The 19,842-nt window shown below is 35.4% G+C and overlaps 1 protein-coding gene across 2 annotated transcripts in view; it reads right to left on the bottom strand.

The window, feature by feature from the left end:
• Positions 1–344: 344 nt before the first annotated feature.
• The window catches only part of LOC121855325, a 66,291-nt gene continuing 46,793 nt past the window's right edge, over positions 345–19,842 (bottom strand). Inside the window, exons 12-15 of one of the 2 annotated variants that reach the window (XM_042350218.1) lie at positions 19,476–19,678; positions 17,321–17,488; positions 6,826–6,986; positions 345–2,600 (exon numbers count right to left, since the gene is read on the bottom strand). In XM_042350218.1, coding sequence (XP_042206152.1) covers positions 545–2,600; positions 6,826–6,986; positions 17,321–17,488; positions 19,476–19,678 — 2,588 coding nt within the window. In that variant the 3' untranslated portion in view covers positions 345–544. Of the gene's footprint in view, positions 2,601–6,825; positions 6,987–17,320; positions 17,489–18,915; positions 19,128–19,475; positions 19,679–19,842 lie in introns of those variants that run through there. The other variant, XR_006086772.1, reaches the window with a different exon arrangement.

Below are 19,842 nucleotides of genomic sequence, written 5' to 3'. Positions count from 1 at the left end.
TATTGTATCCTATGTGTCAGGTCTTGCATTTCGCAATTTTAAAGAGCATTTGCCATGCGCAGGCCAACCGGCCTATTGCAGACTCCTTATTTTCTTATGCTCTTATGTACACAGCTCATTCAGGTCTTTCTGCATTGTTGCAACATTATCTTGATTTGCTTTCTTCCCAAATATCTGCATGGCATCTGCAAACTTCACAATGTGGCTTGATATATTTTCATCTCTGCTGTTTAATGTTTTATTTATCTTGACATATGTATGCTGTATTGTTTTCTTGTTTAGTAAACTTGAAGATTTTTCACTTTTTCACATCAATTACTTTATCCGGTGAAAAAGCACTAAGATTACGAAGAAAATAATTTGCTTTATTCAACAAAATTATACACCATTTATAAATTAAAGCACTCCACTCAGTAATTTGTACATGTCAGACAAGCTATATTTCTATCACACAGAAAAGTTTTTAAAATATGAGTCACAACCACAATACAGTAATCCATGTATGGTACCTAACCTTGCTATTCTCCAACAGGTTTCACTGCTGTTATCGAACATCCACAGAACAATAATGAGATGAATTCCATGAGAGATTATGGGTAATATTAATTGGTATATTGAATATATCGCTAAGGGAAAGCAAAGTCTTGGATGCCACTATATAAGTACTAGTGACAGAGAGTAGTTGTTTGTGAATGAACAAGTGAGGCTGTTGAGAAATTAGCTTGGAAAGAACCTCTCCTTGTTCATTCAGAATTTCACTTTCTTGTTGGAGCCAATCAGGAACATTGTTCAGGTCTACAGCTCTTGTAGTTCCCTTGACTGCATCTAACATTGCTTCAGCCATTCTAAGACTGAGTTGTTTTGGTTCTTTATATAAGTTCATTGTGTGAGAGTGAAAAAGGTAAGAGCTAGAATTAAAAAATGACTTGTGTAAGGATGAGAAATCATCAATGTGTTGACCAGAACATATCTTCCAGATTACTCTGAAGGATGACCAATCATTAGTACAAATACTTTGATGAGTGATAATTTTAGCCAATTCTAGTATAGCAAGATTTGGATGAAATAATTCCAAAGTGTGTGACTGTAGATTGAAGTTGTCTGGAATTAAATCCTTTGAGAATGATTGTGTATCAAACCCTTTCTCTAATAGCTTTTCCTTTGACATAGTTTTTGTGTAGTGGTCAGAGTCTGAAAGTGAAAATACTACATAACACACGGAATTTCTTATGTCTGAATCCTCATCTTGAAGGAGTTCAGTGCATACAAAAATCAAATTTTCTTTACAAACTTGGCTAACATCTTGCTCAGAGAACAGCAGTGATTTCATGGAAGCCTTGAGAGCCTTGCTGGCAGCCAGACGGTAATCTTCTGTGGATGTAGGATCAGAGTATGATCTGATGACTCCAGTGAAGGTGGACAGTATATTACACTTCATCTCTCTTCCAGGCCACTGATTGTCATCAAGTTTTCCAAATATATGAGCTATAATAACCAAAGCCAATGATGCAGCTTTGGCTCCATGACATCCCTTCAGTAATGTCAAAAGATTTTCCATACATTTTACTGAAGGTAAAGAATGCAGTTCATCATTTTCTTCTAAAATAGTACATAACAGCTTCATAACTGCTAAAGCAGTCTTATGTATTGAAGGTTTCTGTTCAAGTCTTTGCCACATTAATCTTTCAATCATGCCTATCCAAGAACTGTGATTGTATATTTTGAAGTGATCTGCTAAGTAATCAATACAGAGCTGTTCCTCTAAGTCATGGGTATGTGATAAGTTACTTGTCAATATCTTTACAATTTCACTTTGAGAATTATGGTAAATTTTCCTCATAGTAAGAGTCTGTATGAACTCAGCAGCACCTGGCTGAAATGAATCTATGGGCTTCACATCTGTCCTGATATAATCCACTTGCAGAAAAATAAAGAGTTTCAAAGCAAGGGCAGCAGTGATGAGACATTTATTGTTTGGTTCCAAGAGCCAGTTAACTGAGGTAACAATGTTATTCTTTAGTTCCTGGTCATTTCTGAGATTAGGATATGTTTGTACAAAATTTACTAATGCACATAGACTACCATGAATCAGATTTGTGTTGGCAAGTTTTGGTGGCCTTAACAGCTGAAGTAAATTGCTAATGCATATATGAACCTTTTTAGTTAGTGTTAGTGCAACAAGTGCAAGAGATGCAAGTCTACGGACAGTGTGTACAGGAGAACCCAACAGTGTGTTCGTGACTTGACAAAATTTTTCGAGCGTGTCATTAAGCCCTCTATTCTGTTGTAGCCCAGTTCCAGGTGAAAGTCTTGCCACAAAACTCAGCGCTGGAACTAAACTAGAAGCCACTTTTATGGATAGATGATCTTTTGTAGCTCCAGTTCTATCTTTTGTGGCTGTATTATGTGCAAGTCCGTTATGTACCTCTTTCCCACTTCCACAACCTGAAAGTAACTGAAGGAGAAATTCAGCGAGGGTTGGGTGTCGAGAAAGGAATTCAGGAGCGGTGAGACTATTGAGTGTGGAGGAATCATCACGAACTTTCTTCTGACCCACCATCCTTGGCACCACTGCTCCATACAGTTGCAGAGCTGCATTCCTGAAAATGATAATAAAGGCAAATTTCTTTATAAGCTGAATAAGACTAATATACATACAGTATTCATACATCAATACAGCTCCTTCCCGACTTACGACCACCCGCACTTATGACCTGCCTCAGTCGTACCAAAATTTTGTCAAATTACGTATTTTCGAGTCCTAACGTCAGTACACAAACAAAATTTTCGTTTGTAATTCACTTTAAAATGGCTGGCAAGCTTAAAAGTGAGAGTTTTGTGGTGCTGAGAAGAAAAAGAGACACCCATTTTAGAATTTCTATGTAGTATTTAAGCATTTTCGACTTACAACCATTTCGACTTACGACCTGGATTTGGGTCCCTAACCCCATCGTAAGTCTGGGAGGAGCTGTATATATAGTATGATTAAATTTAAAGGAGAATATAATTTCCCACTGTGTGTTGGCCATGACTTAAATTCTTTAGGCTTCCCCATCTTAATACATGATTCTAAGCTGCTGCATTTGGTGAAACTGTAGCTTCATGGAACTCTTATGCACTACTTCACTTTTCTCTACTACACAGCTCGTTGTCTTCCTACCATCCTAGGCCATTTTACCTTGTTCATCTATAATCATTGTAAAATTCTATTATCCTTCATCTCCACATCCTTACCTTTGCCTTTACTAGTAATCCTGTCACTGATACACTTCACTAATGCACATTCCCTCCCATCCACTGATGCATGTACTATACATAGTACACAAATAGTTCATTTTCACATCCTTAATTCCAAAGCTATCTACTCTATTCCACATGCAAGTGTCACTCCCACACACCGGGATTAGAAAGGGTTATGTCGTCTTTCTATTCTTTACATCTGTTATTACAGTAGTAGGTAGTAAGCAGCTACCAAACAGGGAGGTACTACTGCCTGGGAAGATATTGGAAGCATAATGTGTTGTCTAATGGTAGACCCTGCTGTCATATGGCACCACGAAAATTGTGACCAAGTCCCAGGTTGCTGATCTGACATTCTGCCTCATTTACAGACAATTTCAGGGTCTTTTACACAAAATTGCAGGGTCTCAATTGTTTCTCTTACTATTGACAACACAACATACATACAGTATATTGTTTCTTACTTTTGATCTTTTTTTTAATTTTTGTATTTCTTTAAATGGTTCTTTACTATTATTATTATTATTATTATTATTATTACAGTGTTGTTTTTATTATTACCGTATATACTTGTGTATAGTTCGAGTTTTTAAGATCAAATTTTTAGGCAAAAAATTGGAGGTCGTCCTATACATGCGTAATAGTTTGTTAGGTTGAACCCGTGCATGATGGGAAGGGCGAGGAGCAACTTTTAGCTTCAGACATGAAAAATATTTACCATTTACTGCCAGTAAACAATGGAAACGTAAAATATGTACCAATTAGTAATGAAAAGTTGTGCAGTTCCTTCAGCAAATGAAGCTCACCAACTTACAATTGGCTAAATTACCTTACAACGTGCTTTCAGTAGTCTATGTTGAAGTTCTTAGCACAGGCTACCTTATCATATCATATACGGTATCACAGTTCTCATTGATCTACAAAAAATACCAGAAATAAAAACCTTTTCGATATTTCACACTTAATGTAATACCTGGTAATCTACTTCAACCTCCTATTGTTTACAACGACACATGATGCATCACGCACCACCAGCTGTTGCGTGTATCAGCTAGACGGTACACATGTTTTTCGAATAGTTTTCAGTTAAAAAACTGTTACATCACATGTATATTTTACCTTAACTGTGCCTGAATGAATATATTCTCAGAAATAAATAGTAGTTTTGCTGAAATGTGATGTATTTTAATGTGAAATAGGATAAAATACATGACGAAAACAAAAGATTTTACCTAACCTTCCGATGTTCAAGAGAAGTTACTCGTTTTTTTAATAGTTTTTGTTTAAAATGTTGTTATATTACAATTCATACTGTGCTTGATATAATGCATTCATGGAAATGTAATATTTTTGCTGAAATAACGTACATATTACAGTGGAAAGTGGGATAAAATCGTGACGAAAACAATGACTTTCGCTTTCTTTCGTTCAAAAGATGTTACCGTAATCGCTTTTCAAATGGTTTTCAGTTAAAAAACTGTTGTATTACAATAATATTCTATCTTAATTGACTAGAATAAATACTATGATACCATATTTCTGAATATTTTCATTAAAATCCATCAAAATCATTTTCCTTGTCATCGTCTGCAGCACCAAACAGCTTCTACCAGTCCTCTCCTTGAACAGGGCTAGAGGGTACGTGTTTTTCGAATCGTTTTCAGTTAAAAAACTATTACATCACACGTATATTTCACCTAAACTGTGCCTGAATGAATATATCCTCGGAAATAAATAGTAGTTTTGCTGAAATGTGATGTATTTCAATGTAAAATAGGATAAAATACATGACGAAAACAAAAGACTTTACCTAAGCTTCCGATGTTCTTGAGATGTTACTCGTTTTTTTAATAGTTTTTGGTTAAAATTCTGTTATATTACAATGATATTGTATTCATACTGTGCTTGATATAATGCATTCACGGAAATGTAATATTTTTGCTGAAACTACGTACGTATTACAGTGGAAAGTGGGATAAAATCGTGACGAAAACAATGACTTTCGCTTTCTTTCGTTCAAAAAATGTTACCGTAATCGCTTTTCGAATGGTTTAGTTAAAAAACTGTTGTATTACAATAATATTCCCTCCTAATTGACTTGAGTAAATACTTGAATGGAAATATACAATATTTTTGTTGAAACTACCCGCGTTTCAGTGTAAAGTGTCGTAATAATAAATGGTAAACAATTTGCCTTCGGCACTCGGTGTTTCAGGCACGGCGAGCCTCAGTTTATAGGACGTAGAGTGTTTTTACTGAAGGTTTTGTTGTTCCATTACCCTCAAAAACGTGGGTCGACCTATAAACGAGGAATATCATAAATTAACGATTTCTTGGTCAAAAAATCAGGGTTGACCTATAAACGATGGGGGGTTATAGATGAGTATATACGGTATTATTATTATTATTATTATTACAGTGTTGTATTTATTATTATTATTATTATTTTATTTTAAAATTTGTATCTTTTTATTAAAAAATTTATTTACCATGAATTATTACTATTATTATTACATTTTTGCCCCCTAGGCCCCAATTATTATTATTATTACATTTTCGGCCCCTAGGCCCCGATGTGGGTCAGTGACCTGTGCCTGGGTGGGCTAATCCCCATAAGAAAAAAAAATCATCTTTATCCTAAGCATTGTTCTCTATGCTAGTTCTCCCTTCATTGTGTCATGGTTGCATAATATTGATTCCATGTACAGTCAGCCAAAGATGCATTGACCCCACCCTGGGTCTCGTGCTCGCAATTTTACCTGGCAATACTTGGTACAGGAAGGCTGTATGTAAAGGTGATTGGTGGATCTGTTTTCGGCTGTATCACTGTCAGGATAAATATTAAACAAACCAAAGGTAACATATTTATAATAAACTATTCATTGTTATTTAAGGTCAGGAGAAGATTCCAAATGTTCGTATGATTGTTTAATAATGAAGAAAATTTGATGTGAGAATCTTGTGGCAGCTGTGGTTGTAGTTGAGTTACCAATTCATTAATATAATTTTCTTCATTATTTAAGCAAATATGTGAAAATTTTTAAACTTCTAATGACCTTAAATAACAATGAATACTGTAGTTTATTATCATCAAAATTCTATCTTTGGTTTGTTTAATAATTATCCTGACAGTGATACAGCCGAAAACAAATCCACCAATCACAATCACCTTTACATACAGCCTTACTTTATCAAGTATTGCCAGGTAAAATTGCGAGCACAAGACCCAGGGTGGGGTCGGTGCATCTTTGGCTGACTGTATAAGCCTAACATATTCTACAGTATAAGACACTTAACTCTCTCTCCTTCTCAAAATGTATCCAAGTCTTTCTTACAGCATTTATCTTAACCTTAATTTCTGATACACATTATACAGATAAACAGGAGAAATAAATGAGAGGCAAAAGATGGTAAACTTAGGAGGTACTGCAACAAGTTTAATAGAAGCTAAAAAATATTACAGTATTTCAGATTTATTCCTTTCATTTCACAATAATAGTACATACCATAACATATTATCTTCCAAAATTGGAAGTTCATTTTAATTTTATAAGAGTAGTACACAAGTGTAAATACTGTATTTACCTGAGAGCCCATGACTCACTAGTGAAGGCTTCTAGACACGTGGCAGTAATGGCTGGCATATGGTGAATCATATGATGGGCCAATGGAGCATGGATGACCACAGAGTGCAGAACATGGAGTGCCAAGACTGGAGGCGAGTCCAAGGTACTCTGTTCTGCATACTAAAGACAGAAATTCATCATCAAAATAAATACAACTAAAACATTAATTTGTATTTTTTTTTATTAGCCACAACAAACAGAGCTCAAGTACACTATATGTATAGTGTTTCCACTTTGTGTGTTTCAAATCTCTTTGTATAAATAAAAAGTTCAGAGAGTTTGATTTGATGAAGCATGGCAAATGAATGAAGTGAAAACCAATGTTTTAATTAATTCTTGGGGAAGGAATTGAAAGGTCAAGGTCACAAATCAAGGATAAAGTACATTATGTATGAATATAGGCCTTGTAACTGGTGAATTGAATTTATTGTTTTATGAAACAAACTATAGGCGTTTATTGTAAGGCGTTTTAGATGCACAAAATAGCTAACGTGTTAACTATTCTGTCTGCGCAGACGCTGCTGCTGAGTTGTGTGCATGACACCTTCAGAGGGAAAAGCTAACGACTCAATCAGGTGTTAGCCTTGTGCAGCGCCCAAGCGGCCCAAATAGCTAACAACCAATCAGCTATTTCTCCCACTGAAAATACGCGGATCACAGCCAGTTATGGAGAATATTTTTATTAATATTGAAAAGTTGGGGGCATGCAAGGCAATAAAAAACTGTGATTTAATAATAAAAATAATTCTATATGCGGTAGTATAATGGATAGAACCTAAAACAAAGCGTATGGCGTGAAAGAATTGAAAAGGATTGCACCTAGTTGAACCAGTTTTGGCTCTGCCCATTTTTAAGTGGGCACTGTCCGATTTCATTAGCAGTTGGTGACTTTGGTGTAACAATATTTATAATTACTCAAATATGATTAAACTTTAATATCATTACTCATAAGATACAGGTACACCACCGATTTTCCGGCACACTTGGCTCCAAAGCCTTGTCGAATTATCCGTTTTGCCGGACCAACCGAGGTCAGGTAATAATAATTCAACAATACACCTCTGAACCACTAATTATACACCTCCTGTGTCTCTAAAGCACCATGGACTGCTAGAAACTTAAATTAAACTATGTGATGTTTATAGTACTCAAATTAATCACTATATTACAAGGGTTCCAGCAATGTAATTTATATTCTGCTAATTCTAGTCTGCGACATTTTATAAGATAAAAACTTTTTAAGTCTAAACTGCCTTCACCCTGGCTGTGAGGAAGGGGAGGGGCCGGTTGACGTGTTGAAAGCTGTCAGGAAGGGGAGATAACAAAGTGCTTAGTTATCAAAACAGAAGGAGTTTTAGATTTCCCTTGTAAAATGTCACTGAATTGACTTGGCAGTATATAATTTGCATTGATGTAATTCTTGTAAGATAGTGATTAATTTGAGTATAATCATCACATAGTTTGCACTAGCCATAAAATTTTTAGTAATTACCTTATTACAGGTTTACCCTTAGGACAATTATTTCTTTTACTTTTTTCACAATATATATTTAGGATGGTGTGTGCATGTAAATGAATAAAAATAAATGAAGACAGTTACATATATCTTCCCAAAAATATGAGTTAAAAAACTTGTACACAAATGTACTACACTAGACTAAAATGTCTATCTCTTGTGCAAACTATGTGATGTTTATACTCAAATTAATTAATATCTTACAAGGATTCCAGCAATACAATTTATATTCAGCTACGTCTAGTCAGCTACATTTTATAAGATAAAAACTTTAAGCCTAAAACTAGCTTCACCCAGGCTGGGGTGGAGGGGGGGAAGTTAAGTGCCCCCTCATAATTTTGTCCGGAGTAAAGGAAGTGCCGGACCATCAGTTCTCGGATAATCGGTGGTGTACCTGTACTTTAAATAAAGATGAACAAGTTGATTACAGTTCTGTAAGTGCAAAAATTAAGACTTAAACGATCTGAAATTTGTCGTATTTCGTGTGTAAAAATGTGAACACCTAGCCGCGAGAGACAGTAGAGTGGTTTCAGAGTTCGGGAGAAATTACCTTTACAACTGGCCCGAATTTTTTGTTATATTCTTATTTATTGTTGACTGATGGACTTTTTTTTCCTTTTTTTGTCTTTCTTTCCATAATTTTCTATATAGTTTCTTCACTATTTATTTCCTTATTGTATCCAAATAACATTTCTCCTAATTCTATTGCTTTCTGAAGACTGTGGTGTACAACAGTTATTTCCAAGACGCGGTACAATGTCGTATTTTTTAATGACAGTCCGGGAAAGCTAACGTGTTAGTTATTCCGTGCATCTTAAAATGCCTTACAATAAACGCCTTACTTACTGTATATGTGGTGAAAATCAAGAATAACCCTTTACCTCTGAGGGAATACCACAAAATAATGTCCTGACATACAGTTGGAAAAGAAGTGCAGTATCACATACAGTACGTCTAATTGTGTATACCCTGTATTATTTTTGTTCCCCAGTTTGGGGAAATATGATGCAAACCACCCCAAATCTAACAGGGTTAATGTCAGAGATATGAACAACAATCCTTTAAGTATCTTACAAGTGAGAGAATTAATTATGATGAAATGTAACAAGTTGGTTGGATGTTTGTCCAAGAAAAAATAATTTGTTTAATTTTGGAAAACTAATGTCAGTGTTACAGTAATGATCAAATTTCCAAATATAGTACCTGTACTGTATTGTACTGTAAGCTGGTATTCATGCTGTGATGAGAAAATTTTTAGTTATTGAAACTTCTTGGTGAAATATATAGTTTAATTTTGTTCCATGTATATTATCTGTGCAGTACTGTACAGTATATGAATAAAAAATATCTTGCATGTACAGGGTATGTAGAAGTTATATACAGTACAGTACAGTACAGTACTGTGGTGAATGCATCATTCTAAGTACAGTATCCATTTACAGTGATATTCCCATTAGCCGGAACAATTGGTGCAGAGCACTTCCGGGAATGAGAGATTTCCGGGTAACGAGACGACTCTCTCAAACCCAGAAAAAGTCCTCCCCTCACCAAAAATTTTCCGGGTACACTAGTACCTCAACATTTGCGAAGGACAGGTTCCTGGAACACCCACGAATGTAAAATTTCAAGAAAAAATTTCTTTAATATCCTATCTTTACATTAGTGTACTGTACCATAAATTAGGGACAAAAAAAGAAAAAAGAAAAACTTTATTTAAGCCCTCTAAATACAACACAGGTGTGTACAGTTACTATATACTATATGTGTTAATCAAAATAAATTAAATGAGAAGGAAGTACAGTAAATGTGGGAAATCAACTGGTTTGCAGTAATGGTTAAGCGTCATCTGCTGTCTGCCTCACACGGCCTGTACAGGTACCACCAGCACTTCATAAAGACTCACAACTGTATAACGAATAACCTTTGGGTCAACTGGCACATTTTTCTGACTCATATCCTCAATCCATACACTATATTATATGCCTTCTCCATCTTCTCCATACCTTTATCACATATCTGATGTGTAACTTTAGCACTGTGTGGTACAGTATGAGGAACACTACTTCTAATTTCCTTGCCTATCATCTTTATGGAACGAACAGCTGAGTCACTCACTTCAAATGGACAGCCAACCACTGATGCATGCATGCCACTATCAAGTTTATCTAACACTTAAATTTTCTGTGTCAGAGTCATGACTTTCTGCACTCTCTTTGCACCAAATACACTACCACTATGGGAGCCAAGACAGTTATAATTAGTATTAGAATTGCTCTCAGATGAGACTGGCGAGAGAGAACAGCTGCGAGGGATGCAGCATGACACCATGATGTGACATCATGGTACATGCCCACGGTTTTTAAAATAAGCACCTTACCTTTTTATGTTATTTTAATAGATAAAAATCTCTGAGGCTCATTTCATGGATACCGGTAGTCAAATTTGCAGGAGTTGAACTAGCATATGTTCAGGGACTGGTGTACACTGGACCCTTGCTTTATGCACATTCACTACAGGTATATGCGAATTCGCACTTATGCAGCGACCCTATTTGTACCCACAATTCATTTTATGTGGAAAAGATCCCTATTATGCATTCTGCAGAATATTTTGCATACTAGTTTTATATTATCTTTATTTCTAAGCCACATTAGAGTATTTTAATGGTTTTCTACAACTTTTATAGCATTAATGCCTCACGAATGATTGTGAAACATCGCACAGTGTGTGGGTGTGTCCACTGCGCTGTATCTGACATCACAGGACGCGGCTGGAGTGGTCAGTCAGCCACTCCACACACTTTCACTTTCCACACAAACACCAATGCTCTTCATATGTCTTGGTTTATAGATTTATATTATATTTTATAATTTTATATCATATTATCTTTATTTCTAACCCACATTAGAGTACTGTATATTGTAATGATTTTTCCACAACTTTTATAGCATTACTGTTGACTTTAAGTAGTTGTGGAACATATCCTAATTTTCCCCATAAGATTAAGCATTCACTATATGCAGATTCCCATTATGCTGTGCTGTTGCAGAATACGACCATAGCATAAAGTGAGGGTCAGGTGTACTGGAAAAAGTTTCTAGGAATTTTCCAGAAATTGTGCATTATTTCATCCTTCGAATTTGCTCACAGACCCGGAGAAACAATGAGGAAATTTTGTGGAATTTTCTCGAAATTTCCAGAATGATGCATTATTTAATTCTTGGAATTCACTCCCAGACCTGGGAAAAAATTGGAGAGAGTTTCCAGAATTTTTCTCAGAATTTTCAGAAAATACTCCTGATTTTCATTCTCAATTTTTTTTCCAGACCCGAAAAAACAGAAAAACAAAAATGGAGAGATTCCAGAATTTTACAGAGAATGATCCTGATTTTCAACTTTGGAAAATTGTCCCCAAACCCGGAATTGAAAGAAATTTTCCAGAACAATTCTGAGCAAATTTCAATTCTGGTTATTGGAGAGTTTTCATTTATTCTGAATTATCAGTATACTGTACTGTACAGTAAGATCTCATATTTCGCACGATTTCATTTCGCGAGCACTACCTAATGTAACCAAGCCTTATTATTTGGCGTAAAATATCGTGAGTTTTGCGAGATCCAGCTAGCTAAACACGAGATCCAGCGAGCTAAACACGAGATCCAGCTAGCTAAACACGAGATCCAGCTAGCTAAACACGAGATCCAGCCAGCTGAACGCGACATCCAGCCAGCTGAATGCTGGCCACCATCTTGAATGATGTCACAGCCCTCATACCAGTTACAGTCATTTCTGCTACAAAGCGTGTTTTGTCAATGCGAATTGGTTGTAACGCGATTGATGAATAGGGGAACGCTGTTTGTAAAATGCAAACTTTTGCATACAAATGTTGGCTATAACGTGATTCCATCCTCAATGTTTTGATTCCATCTTCAACGTCTTAAGCGTGGTGCGGGGTTATGCAATGTTTACAGTTCACGTTCGACATCACATGTTCAATTGATTCGTGTCTTTTGTTTGTGAAGTGTTTTTTGAGAGGTACTCTGTAAATTTTTATTTTTTTTCCATAAATACTGTATGAAAAGAATAAGTAAAAAGAATGTTTCGCAGTGAGGACTAATAACGGTTTACACCAGCGTTCTCTGTTTACATCATGTGATCAGTTGAATCGCGCGGTTTCTGTCGATTGCTCCGTGATTTTCGCTGTTTTCTTCAATTTTGTTGTGTTAGCGATGAATATGGAAAGACAAGGTAAGAAAAATGTTTCCAAGAAGCGTTCTGATGATAGAATTGCTGGTGGTGAACGTAAAAGAGGTTTACAAGAATGCAACTATCGCATTGTAGCCCGCGCCATCCTAGCGACCGCCCAGGCTGTTATTGTGTGCTTCTTTGGGTGGTGCTACCACCTGTCGAGTCAAAATAATGGCCTCTACCTCTACTGGAGGTCCTACTGGTGCTGGTAGGGCTGGGACAGACCCACCTAAGTGGCCAAATAAGGAAAAGGAGAAGCTGGACTATCATAACGAAATGAAGTTTACCAAGTACTCAATGTAGGATAAGCAGCGTGTGATTAAATTACTTGAGGAAGGCCTACAAACTAGTTTCCGGAAAGCACAATCAGGTCAATAAAGGCAGAATTTGTATCATTTGGAAGTTATAAATGGGAAAATCAAAGGTTGATGTAGAGTGGCCAGTCTATATTGTTATTTTTCCCATTAGTTTATGCATTTGCATTTGGCGAATTTGAATTTGGCGCAATTATTTCAGTCTATATTACTCGCGAAATACAAGATCTTACTGTATTTAACTTTACAAGAGATCCAGTAGTTATGCAAATTAGAAAATGCTAAAATTCTACATTATTATTTAATATGTACTCACACAGGGTAGTACAGTACAGTCGGCCTTTCACATACGCGGGTTTAGCATTCACGGATTCGCAAATACACGGATTGCCCCGCCAGAGGAATATTCTGTACATTGAAGTAATTGAAGTACATTCAAATTGCCACGGGCAATCGAACACGTGACACCAACACACACACGCATAGCTCTCCTCTCTTCAGTCAGTCTCTACTAAAACCACACTTGTGTTGACATCAGCATTGTAGTTGCAAAACATATACATTTCCATGAATGTATTATATCAAGCACAGTATGAATAGAATACTAATATAAGTATTTAACCGAAAACTACTAAAAAACGAGTAACATCTCTGAACATCGGAAGGTTAGGTAAAGTCTCTTGTTTGATCATGTATTTTATCCTAATTTACATTGAATACATCACATTTCAGCAAAAGTACTATTTATTTCTGAGAATATGGAAATGAAATATTTTGCTGAAATGACGACGTATTATGTGGGTGACGAAAGTAATACTGCTTTCGCTCAAAAGATGTTACCGTAATCGCTGGAATGGTTTCAGTTAAAACTGTTGTATTACAATAATATTCTATCCTAATTCACTTGTGATGCAACAGTTTTTAACTGAAAACCATTTGAAAAAGCGATAACGGACTAAAGAAAAGCGACGTTTTCGCCGATTTTGTCCCACATTCCACTGTTTACGCCATTTCAGCAAAAATATTTCATTTCTGTGAATGTAGTATATCAAGCACGTATGAATATAATATCATTGTACATAGAACTCAAAACGCGATAATTGTGTTCTTGTAAAATATCGTGTATAGAAAATCGCGAATAGAAATAACAGGGCTTATGGAGAAAATAGGTTAGGTGCAGATTACTCGAAATCGAAAAAATTTAGTAGTTAGCCTAACACAAAGGATAGCACAGTCTAAATAAATGTTACATTCATATCTAATAATGAAATCATAAGTAAATGTAACACTTTACCTTGAAAATATGAATGTAACTTGATGGGGAGAAGGGTGATTTTGAGGTTGATAACATCGAGTCAAGTGTTATATCCTTTCTTTACGATCATCACCGAATTTATCACCAGAACGCTTTTGGAGATATTCTTCTTTACCATATTCACAATTAATACCACAAAATTGGAGAAATAGTAAGCAAATCGTTTATAGCAATAAGCATTCGCTGTTATACAAATATCGCTCCTAATTCATAAACGCGTTAGAGGAAATTAGCGTATCAAAACACGCTATAGCAGAACTCACTGTAATATAACAGTATTTTAACCTAAAAAACTATAAAACGAAAAACATCTCTTGAACATCGGAAGCTTAGGTAAAGTCTTTTGTTTTCGTCATGTATTTCATCCTATTTTACATTGAAATACATCAAGCCAGCAAAATTACTATTTATTTCCAAGAATTTATTCATTCAGGCACAGTTTAGGTAAAATATAATGTGATGTAACATTTTTTAATTGAAAACGATTCAAAAACACGCACTTCTAGCCCTGTTCAAGGAGAGGACTGGGAGAAGTTGTTTGGTGCTGCCGATGGCAAGGAAAATGATTTGGATGGATTTTAATAAAATATTCAGAAATATGGTATCAGTATTTATTCAAGTCAATTAGGATAGAATATTATTGTAATACAACAGTAGACGATGTGGAGGAGGCGGAGGGATAGAGCGGAGGATGATCGCGGAACAGGACGAGTGGAGATGCCAGCCAATACATTACGGGTGTATTAATTGTTTTTATAGCTATTTTTATTTTAATGTTAAATACTGTACATTACGCTTTCAACAAAACTACCATTTATTTCTGAGAACATGGAAATGTAATATTTTTGAGGAAATGATGTACGATATAGGAAAGATGATAATGATTTCGCTGCTCAAAAGATGTTACCGTAATCGCCGAATGGTTTTGCAGGGATTATACAATGATAGGATAGAATATTAATACAGTACGAAAGTCAACAGTTTTTAACTGAAAACCATTCAAAGCGGACATGTAAAATATTTTGAACAACGAAAGAAAAGCGAAATTCGCATGATTTTAACCCACTCCACTATAATATGTAATGTCTTTCCAGCAAAAATATTACATTTCCATATTTATTTCGAGAATATATTCATTCAGTCACAGTTAAGGTAAAATATACTTGTGATAGCATTAGTCTAAATAAATGTTATATCTATATAATGAAATCATAAGTAAATGTAACACTTTACCTTGAAAAAATATGAATGTAACTTGATGGGGGAGAAGGGTGATTTTGAGGTTGATAACATCGAAAGCCATGTTATATCCTTTTACGAACTCACCAATTCTATCACCAGAACGCTTCTTGAGATATTCTTCTATATACCACAATTAATACCACAAAATTGGAGAAATAGTAAGCAAAATCGCGTTATAGCAAACAAGCATTCATATACAAATATCGCTCCTAATTCATAAATCGCGTTAGAGGAAATTGCTATCAAAACACGTTATAGCAGAACTCACTGTAATATAACAGTATTTAACCTAAACTATTAAAAAACGAAGTAACATCTCTTGAACATCGGAAGCTTAGTAAAGTCTTTTTGTTTCGTTATGTATTTCATCCTATTTTACATTGAAATACATCACGCTTCAGCAAAATTACTATTTATTTCAAGAATTTATTCATTCAGGCACAGTTTAGGTAAAATATACTAGATAAACATTTTTAATTGAAAACGATTCAAAACACGCACTTTCTAGCCCTGTTCAAGGAGAGGACTGGGAGAAGTTGTTGGTGCTGCCGATGGCAAGGAAAATGATTTGGATGGATTTTAATGAAAATATTCAGAAATATGGTATCGTAGTATTTATTCAAGTCAATTAGATAGAATATTATTGTAATACAACAGTAGTGACGATGTGGGAGGAGGCGGAGGGATAGAGCGGAGGAGGTGATCATGGAACAGGGACGAGTGGAGATGCCAGCCAATACATTACGGTGTATTAATTGTTTTATAGCTATTTTTGCATTTTATGTTAAATACTGACATTACGCTTCAACAAAACTACCATTTATTTCTGAGAACATGGAAATGTAATATGCTGAAATGATGTAATGATAGTGGAAAGACGAAGCAATGACTTTCGCTTTCGCTCAAAAGATGTTACCGTAATCGCCAATGGTTTTCAGTTGTGATTATAAGGCTAATGATAGGATAGAATATTATTGTAATACAGTGAGTACAACAGTTTTTAACTGAAAACCATTCAAAAGCTTATTACGGTAAATATTTGAACAACGAAGAAAGCGAAAGTCTTTCGCGATTTTAACCCACTCCCACTATAATATGTACGCTCTTTCCAGCAAAAATATTACATTTCCATATTTATTCTTGGAGAATATTCATTCAGTCACAGTTAAGGTAAAATATACTTGTGATGTAATATTTTAATGAAAATCCAGTATCGTAGTTTTCTTGTTTCAAATTTAATTAACAAAGATTGATGTTTCAAATGTAATGAACAAAAATTTATGTCCAGTATCTATAAATTAACTTAATAAATGATACTTTGTTTTACATTGTCCTGTGCTACCATACCATGGATTTGGCTACTTTGGGCTCGAGAAGAGATCTGCCCTGAACTTAAAACTTAATAATTCCAGCTGGTGATGTGTTGGTGCATCGCTTCATTGTTTACTGGTAGTTACTGGTAAATATTTTCAACCTAACTAAACTATTACCCATTTAGAGGTTGACCCCAATTTTGCCAAATAATTTGGTCTTAAAAACTCGAACTACACACAGGTATATACGTAAATAAGGACATGGGGGGCCAGATTTTTAGGGGGAGCAATAGCAATACTTATATCAAATTCACGGTATCCTGTTACCTAACCCCCCGCGAATGTTAAGGGCCGACTGTACAGTGTATACAATAAATGGTAAACATTAATGCAATTTGTCCATGGATAGCCGACAAAGCTGTCAGATGCTTATTTCCAATCAACAGTAGAGCCCAACTGAATATTGTATATAAATTAATGTGATACTGATGTGAGTAACAACTACCCTCTGTCTGAGTGATTTTTAAAAGTTTGGTGATTGTGTTATTGATGAGGGAAGCATTAGTTGGTGGTGCAGCACCACAAGCAACCTGTATCATCATAGCCATCCCTGCTGCTTCACGAGTTACTGAGGTCTGAGCACCAACCTCCAGCTGATCCAAGATTTCTTCAACCTGCACACAGAAATGTCCATATTGGTGGGTTGTTTGAAGTGGTGGAGTAAATCAGAAATAAATATCTTAGAACTACATTGTGAAAGAACACCACAACAGAGCACATCAGTGATTGCTGTAAAATTCATGAATGACACTAAATGAAGAGAAAGACTGTGTTTCTCACAATTCTGGCCACCTGAGTTATATTGGGAAGAGGTAACAAAAGGATGATGTATATATAAAAGTTATTCCCTTGTAAATACAATGATTATAGTATATTTCAGCACAAGAAATTCTACAGTTTGCTCACATTTATGCCAGAGGCAGTGTTTCTAGAAGAAGCTGGTAAGCAAGATCAGTAAAAACAACAAAAGGTTTCCAAAGCAAAATCCATCTTTTGATGATAATTCTGTACTGTATTAAGTTTTCATTCATACAATAATTACTAAACTGATAATGAAATAATATAAATTTTATAGAATGAACATTATAAATTAATATACTTTACTGTATTCATTAATACATTCTACTGTTTTCTGCATAGGGAGTGGGTAACATTAGAGAATTACATACTGTACATGGTCCATCATCAAAGTTTTACAGCCACTTTCCTTGCTTGCAATGGGTTAGTTTATAACAATTGAGTTGATGACCCCCATTAATTCATTTTAAGGGTTGCTATCACATCCTGATCCAATTGATTGAATTAAGGAAGTTGTATTGAGTGGCATAAACATGATTTGAATATTATGGTGGAAATTATTTGTGTAAGATGACCTGGGGGATTATCAAGATGTACGAGTAAGGCCTTCTTGAAGCTGAGGTTAGAGTCACAGTAGTAGTGCTCCACCTCCAAATAAAAACAGTTCACGGTTTCAAAGCTCTTATTGGCTCAACAGTGAACAAGTACGGAATGATGGCTAAGACCTTTTAAAGCCCAGGGATTCAGAGAATGATACACAAGTAATGGCCTCCATTTTGGTAGCATCCTAGAGACATTTTCCCATGGAGCCTTTTGTATGGGGAAGATGAAAAATGAAGTGTACAGCTACATATAGGTAAACCTCAGCTTGCTACATACAAATATGGTTCCTGTGAAGCTGGTATAAATGGCAGCAACCAATATTTTCTTGTTGACAGTAAGTCAGTAGCAAGGAAAATGTGAGATTTTCAAGCATGGAACTCATGTGTATGGCTGATCAGTATGACTCAAGATTAATATCTAGTGTATTGTGTGGCTCATGGAATAGAATCCATCTAACTACCTGAGTTCAACTGAGTATGTTGTTTATATATCAATTTACATCAAACAAAGTACATTTAAACTAAAATTGTGTATCCAAAAAGAAAAAGAACTGGAGAACAATTATTAATAACAGATAGAAGTAGACTTTATATAAGATATAATTTAAGGATTATGAGAAACTAAACAAGTATAACCACACCTGTCTATATACAAGCTGGCCAATATTAGAGTTGGTAGTAAGTAGAACATAACACAGTTGGTTGTATGCACTTCGAGCAGCCTCCATTGCTCCTTTGTGACGTAGCCTGTTAATACACGAACAACAACACAACGCAAAAGTTTCTCAATTACAGTCTCACTGAGACAATCTAACCAGCGTGACAAACACATGCTGGACACCATACAGCAGGTCTGAAAACGAAACACAAAAAGCAGTGAAATCAGTTCACAAATTATATTCAGAATACTGTATCTGAAACTAGATTCAAACACTGGAAAAAGCAGCACATAATACACTAAACTTCAATTCAGCCAAACATAAGGCCCATACGAGTCTGAACTCACAGATCATTTCACAAAAATAAATTCTGTTAAATACAGAACCCAACTGACATATTTTCTCCCCATCTCTTACCATTCAACTTTTGGCCACAAATACTGTACAATATACACAATCCAATAAATATGTTTATCAAAGTATTTACTGTTTTATTTTTGGAAAATTGAGACAGGATAAAATTAAAGATAAATATAAATAACCTTCATAGTTTGCCAGCAACACGCTAAAACTAGCTGGTGGTCCCCAGAGATGGCATTATCCTCATCATCAGCTTCTTCATCTCTCTCTTCTATGTCTTCTCCACATTCACTGTGGTAAAATTCAGCAGGTGCAGTGCTTCCCCCACACTCTTTGATGATGAGCTCCACAGAATCTCCCATCTCAGCAAATGATGGAGCAACAGCTGGGAGCATATGTTGACATTTAGTTTGGTTACAGTAAAAAAAAAAATTAACCCATTAAACCCTTCTGCACGATGCCAACCCCCAGGTATAATGGTTTAGTCCAATGATTAAAATAGCTTAACCCCTTTAGTACAGTATGACAACTTTGCCTTGAATACAATGT

This window comes from Homarus americanus, unplaced genomic scaffold, assembly GCF_018991925.1.
Source record: "Homarus americanus isolate GMGI-L3 unplaced genomic scaffold, GMGI_Hamer_2.0 scaffold32133, whole genome shotgun sequence".
Classification (NCBI taxonomy): domain Eukaryota; kingdom Metazoa; phylum Arthropoda; class Malacostraca; order Decapoda; family Nephropidae; genus Homarus; species Homarus americanus.
The sequence above is the reverse complement of the archived record's forward strand: the minus strand, read 5'-3'. Positions and strand labels throughout refer to the sequence as shown.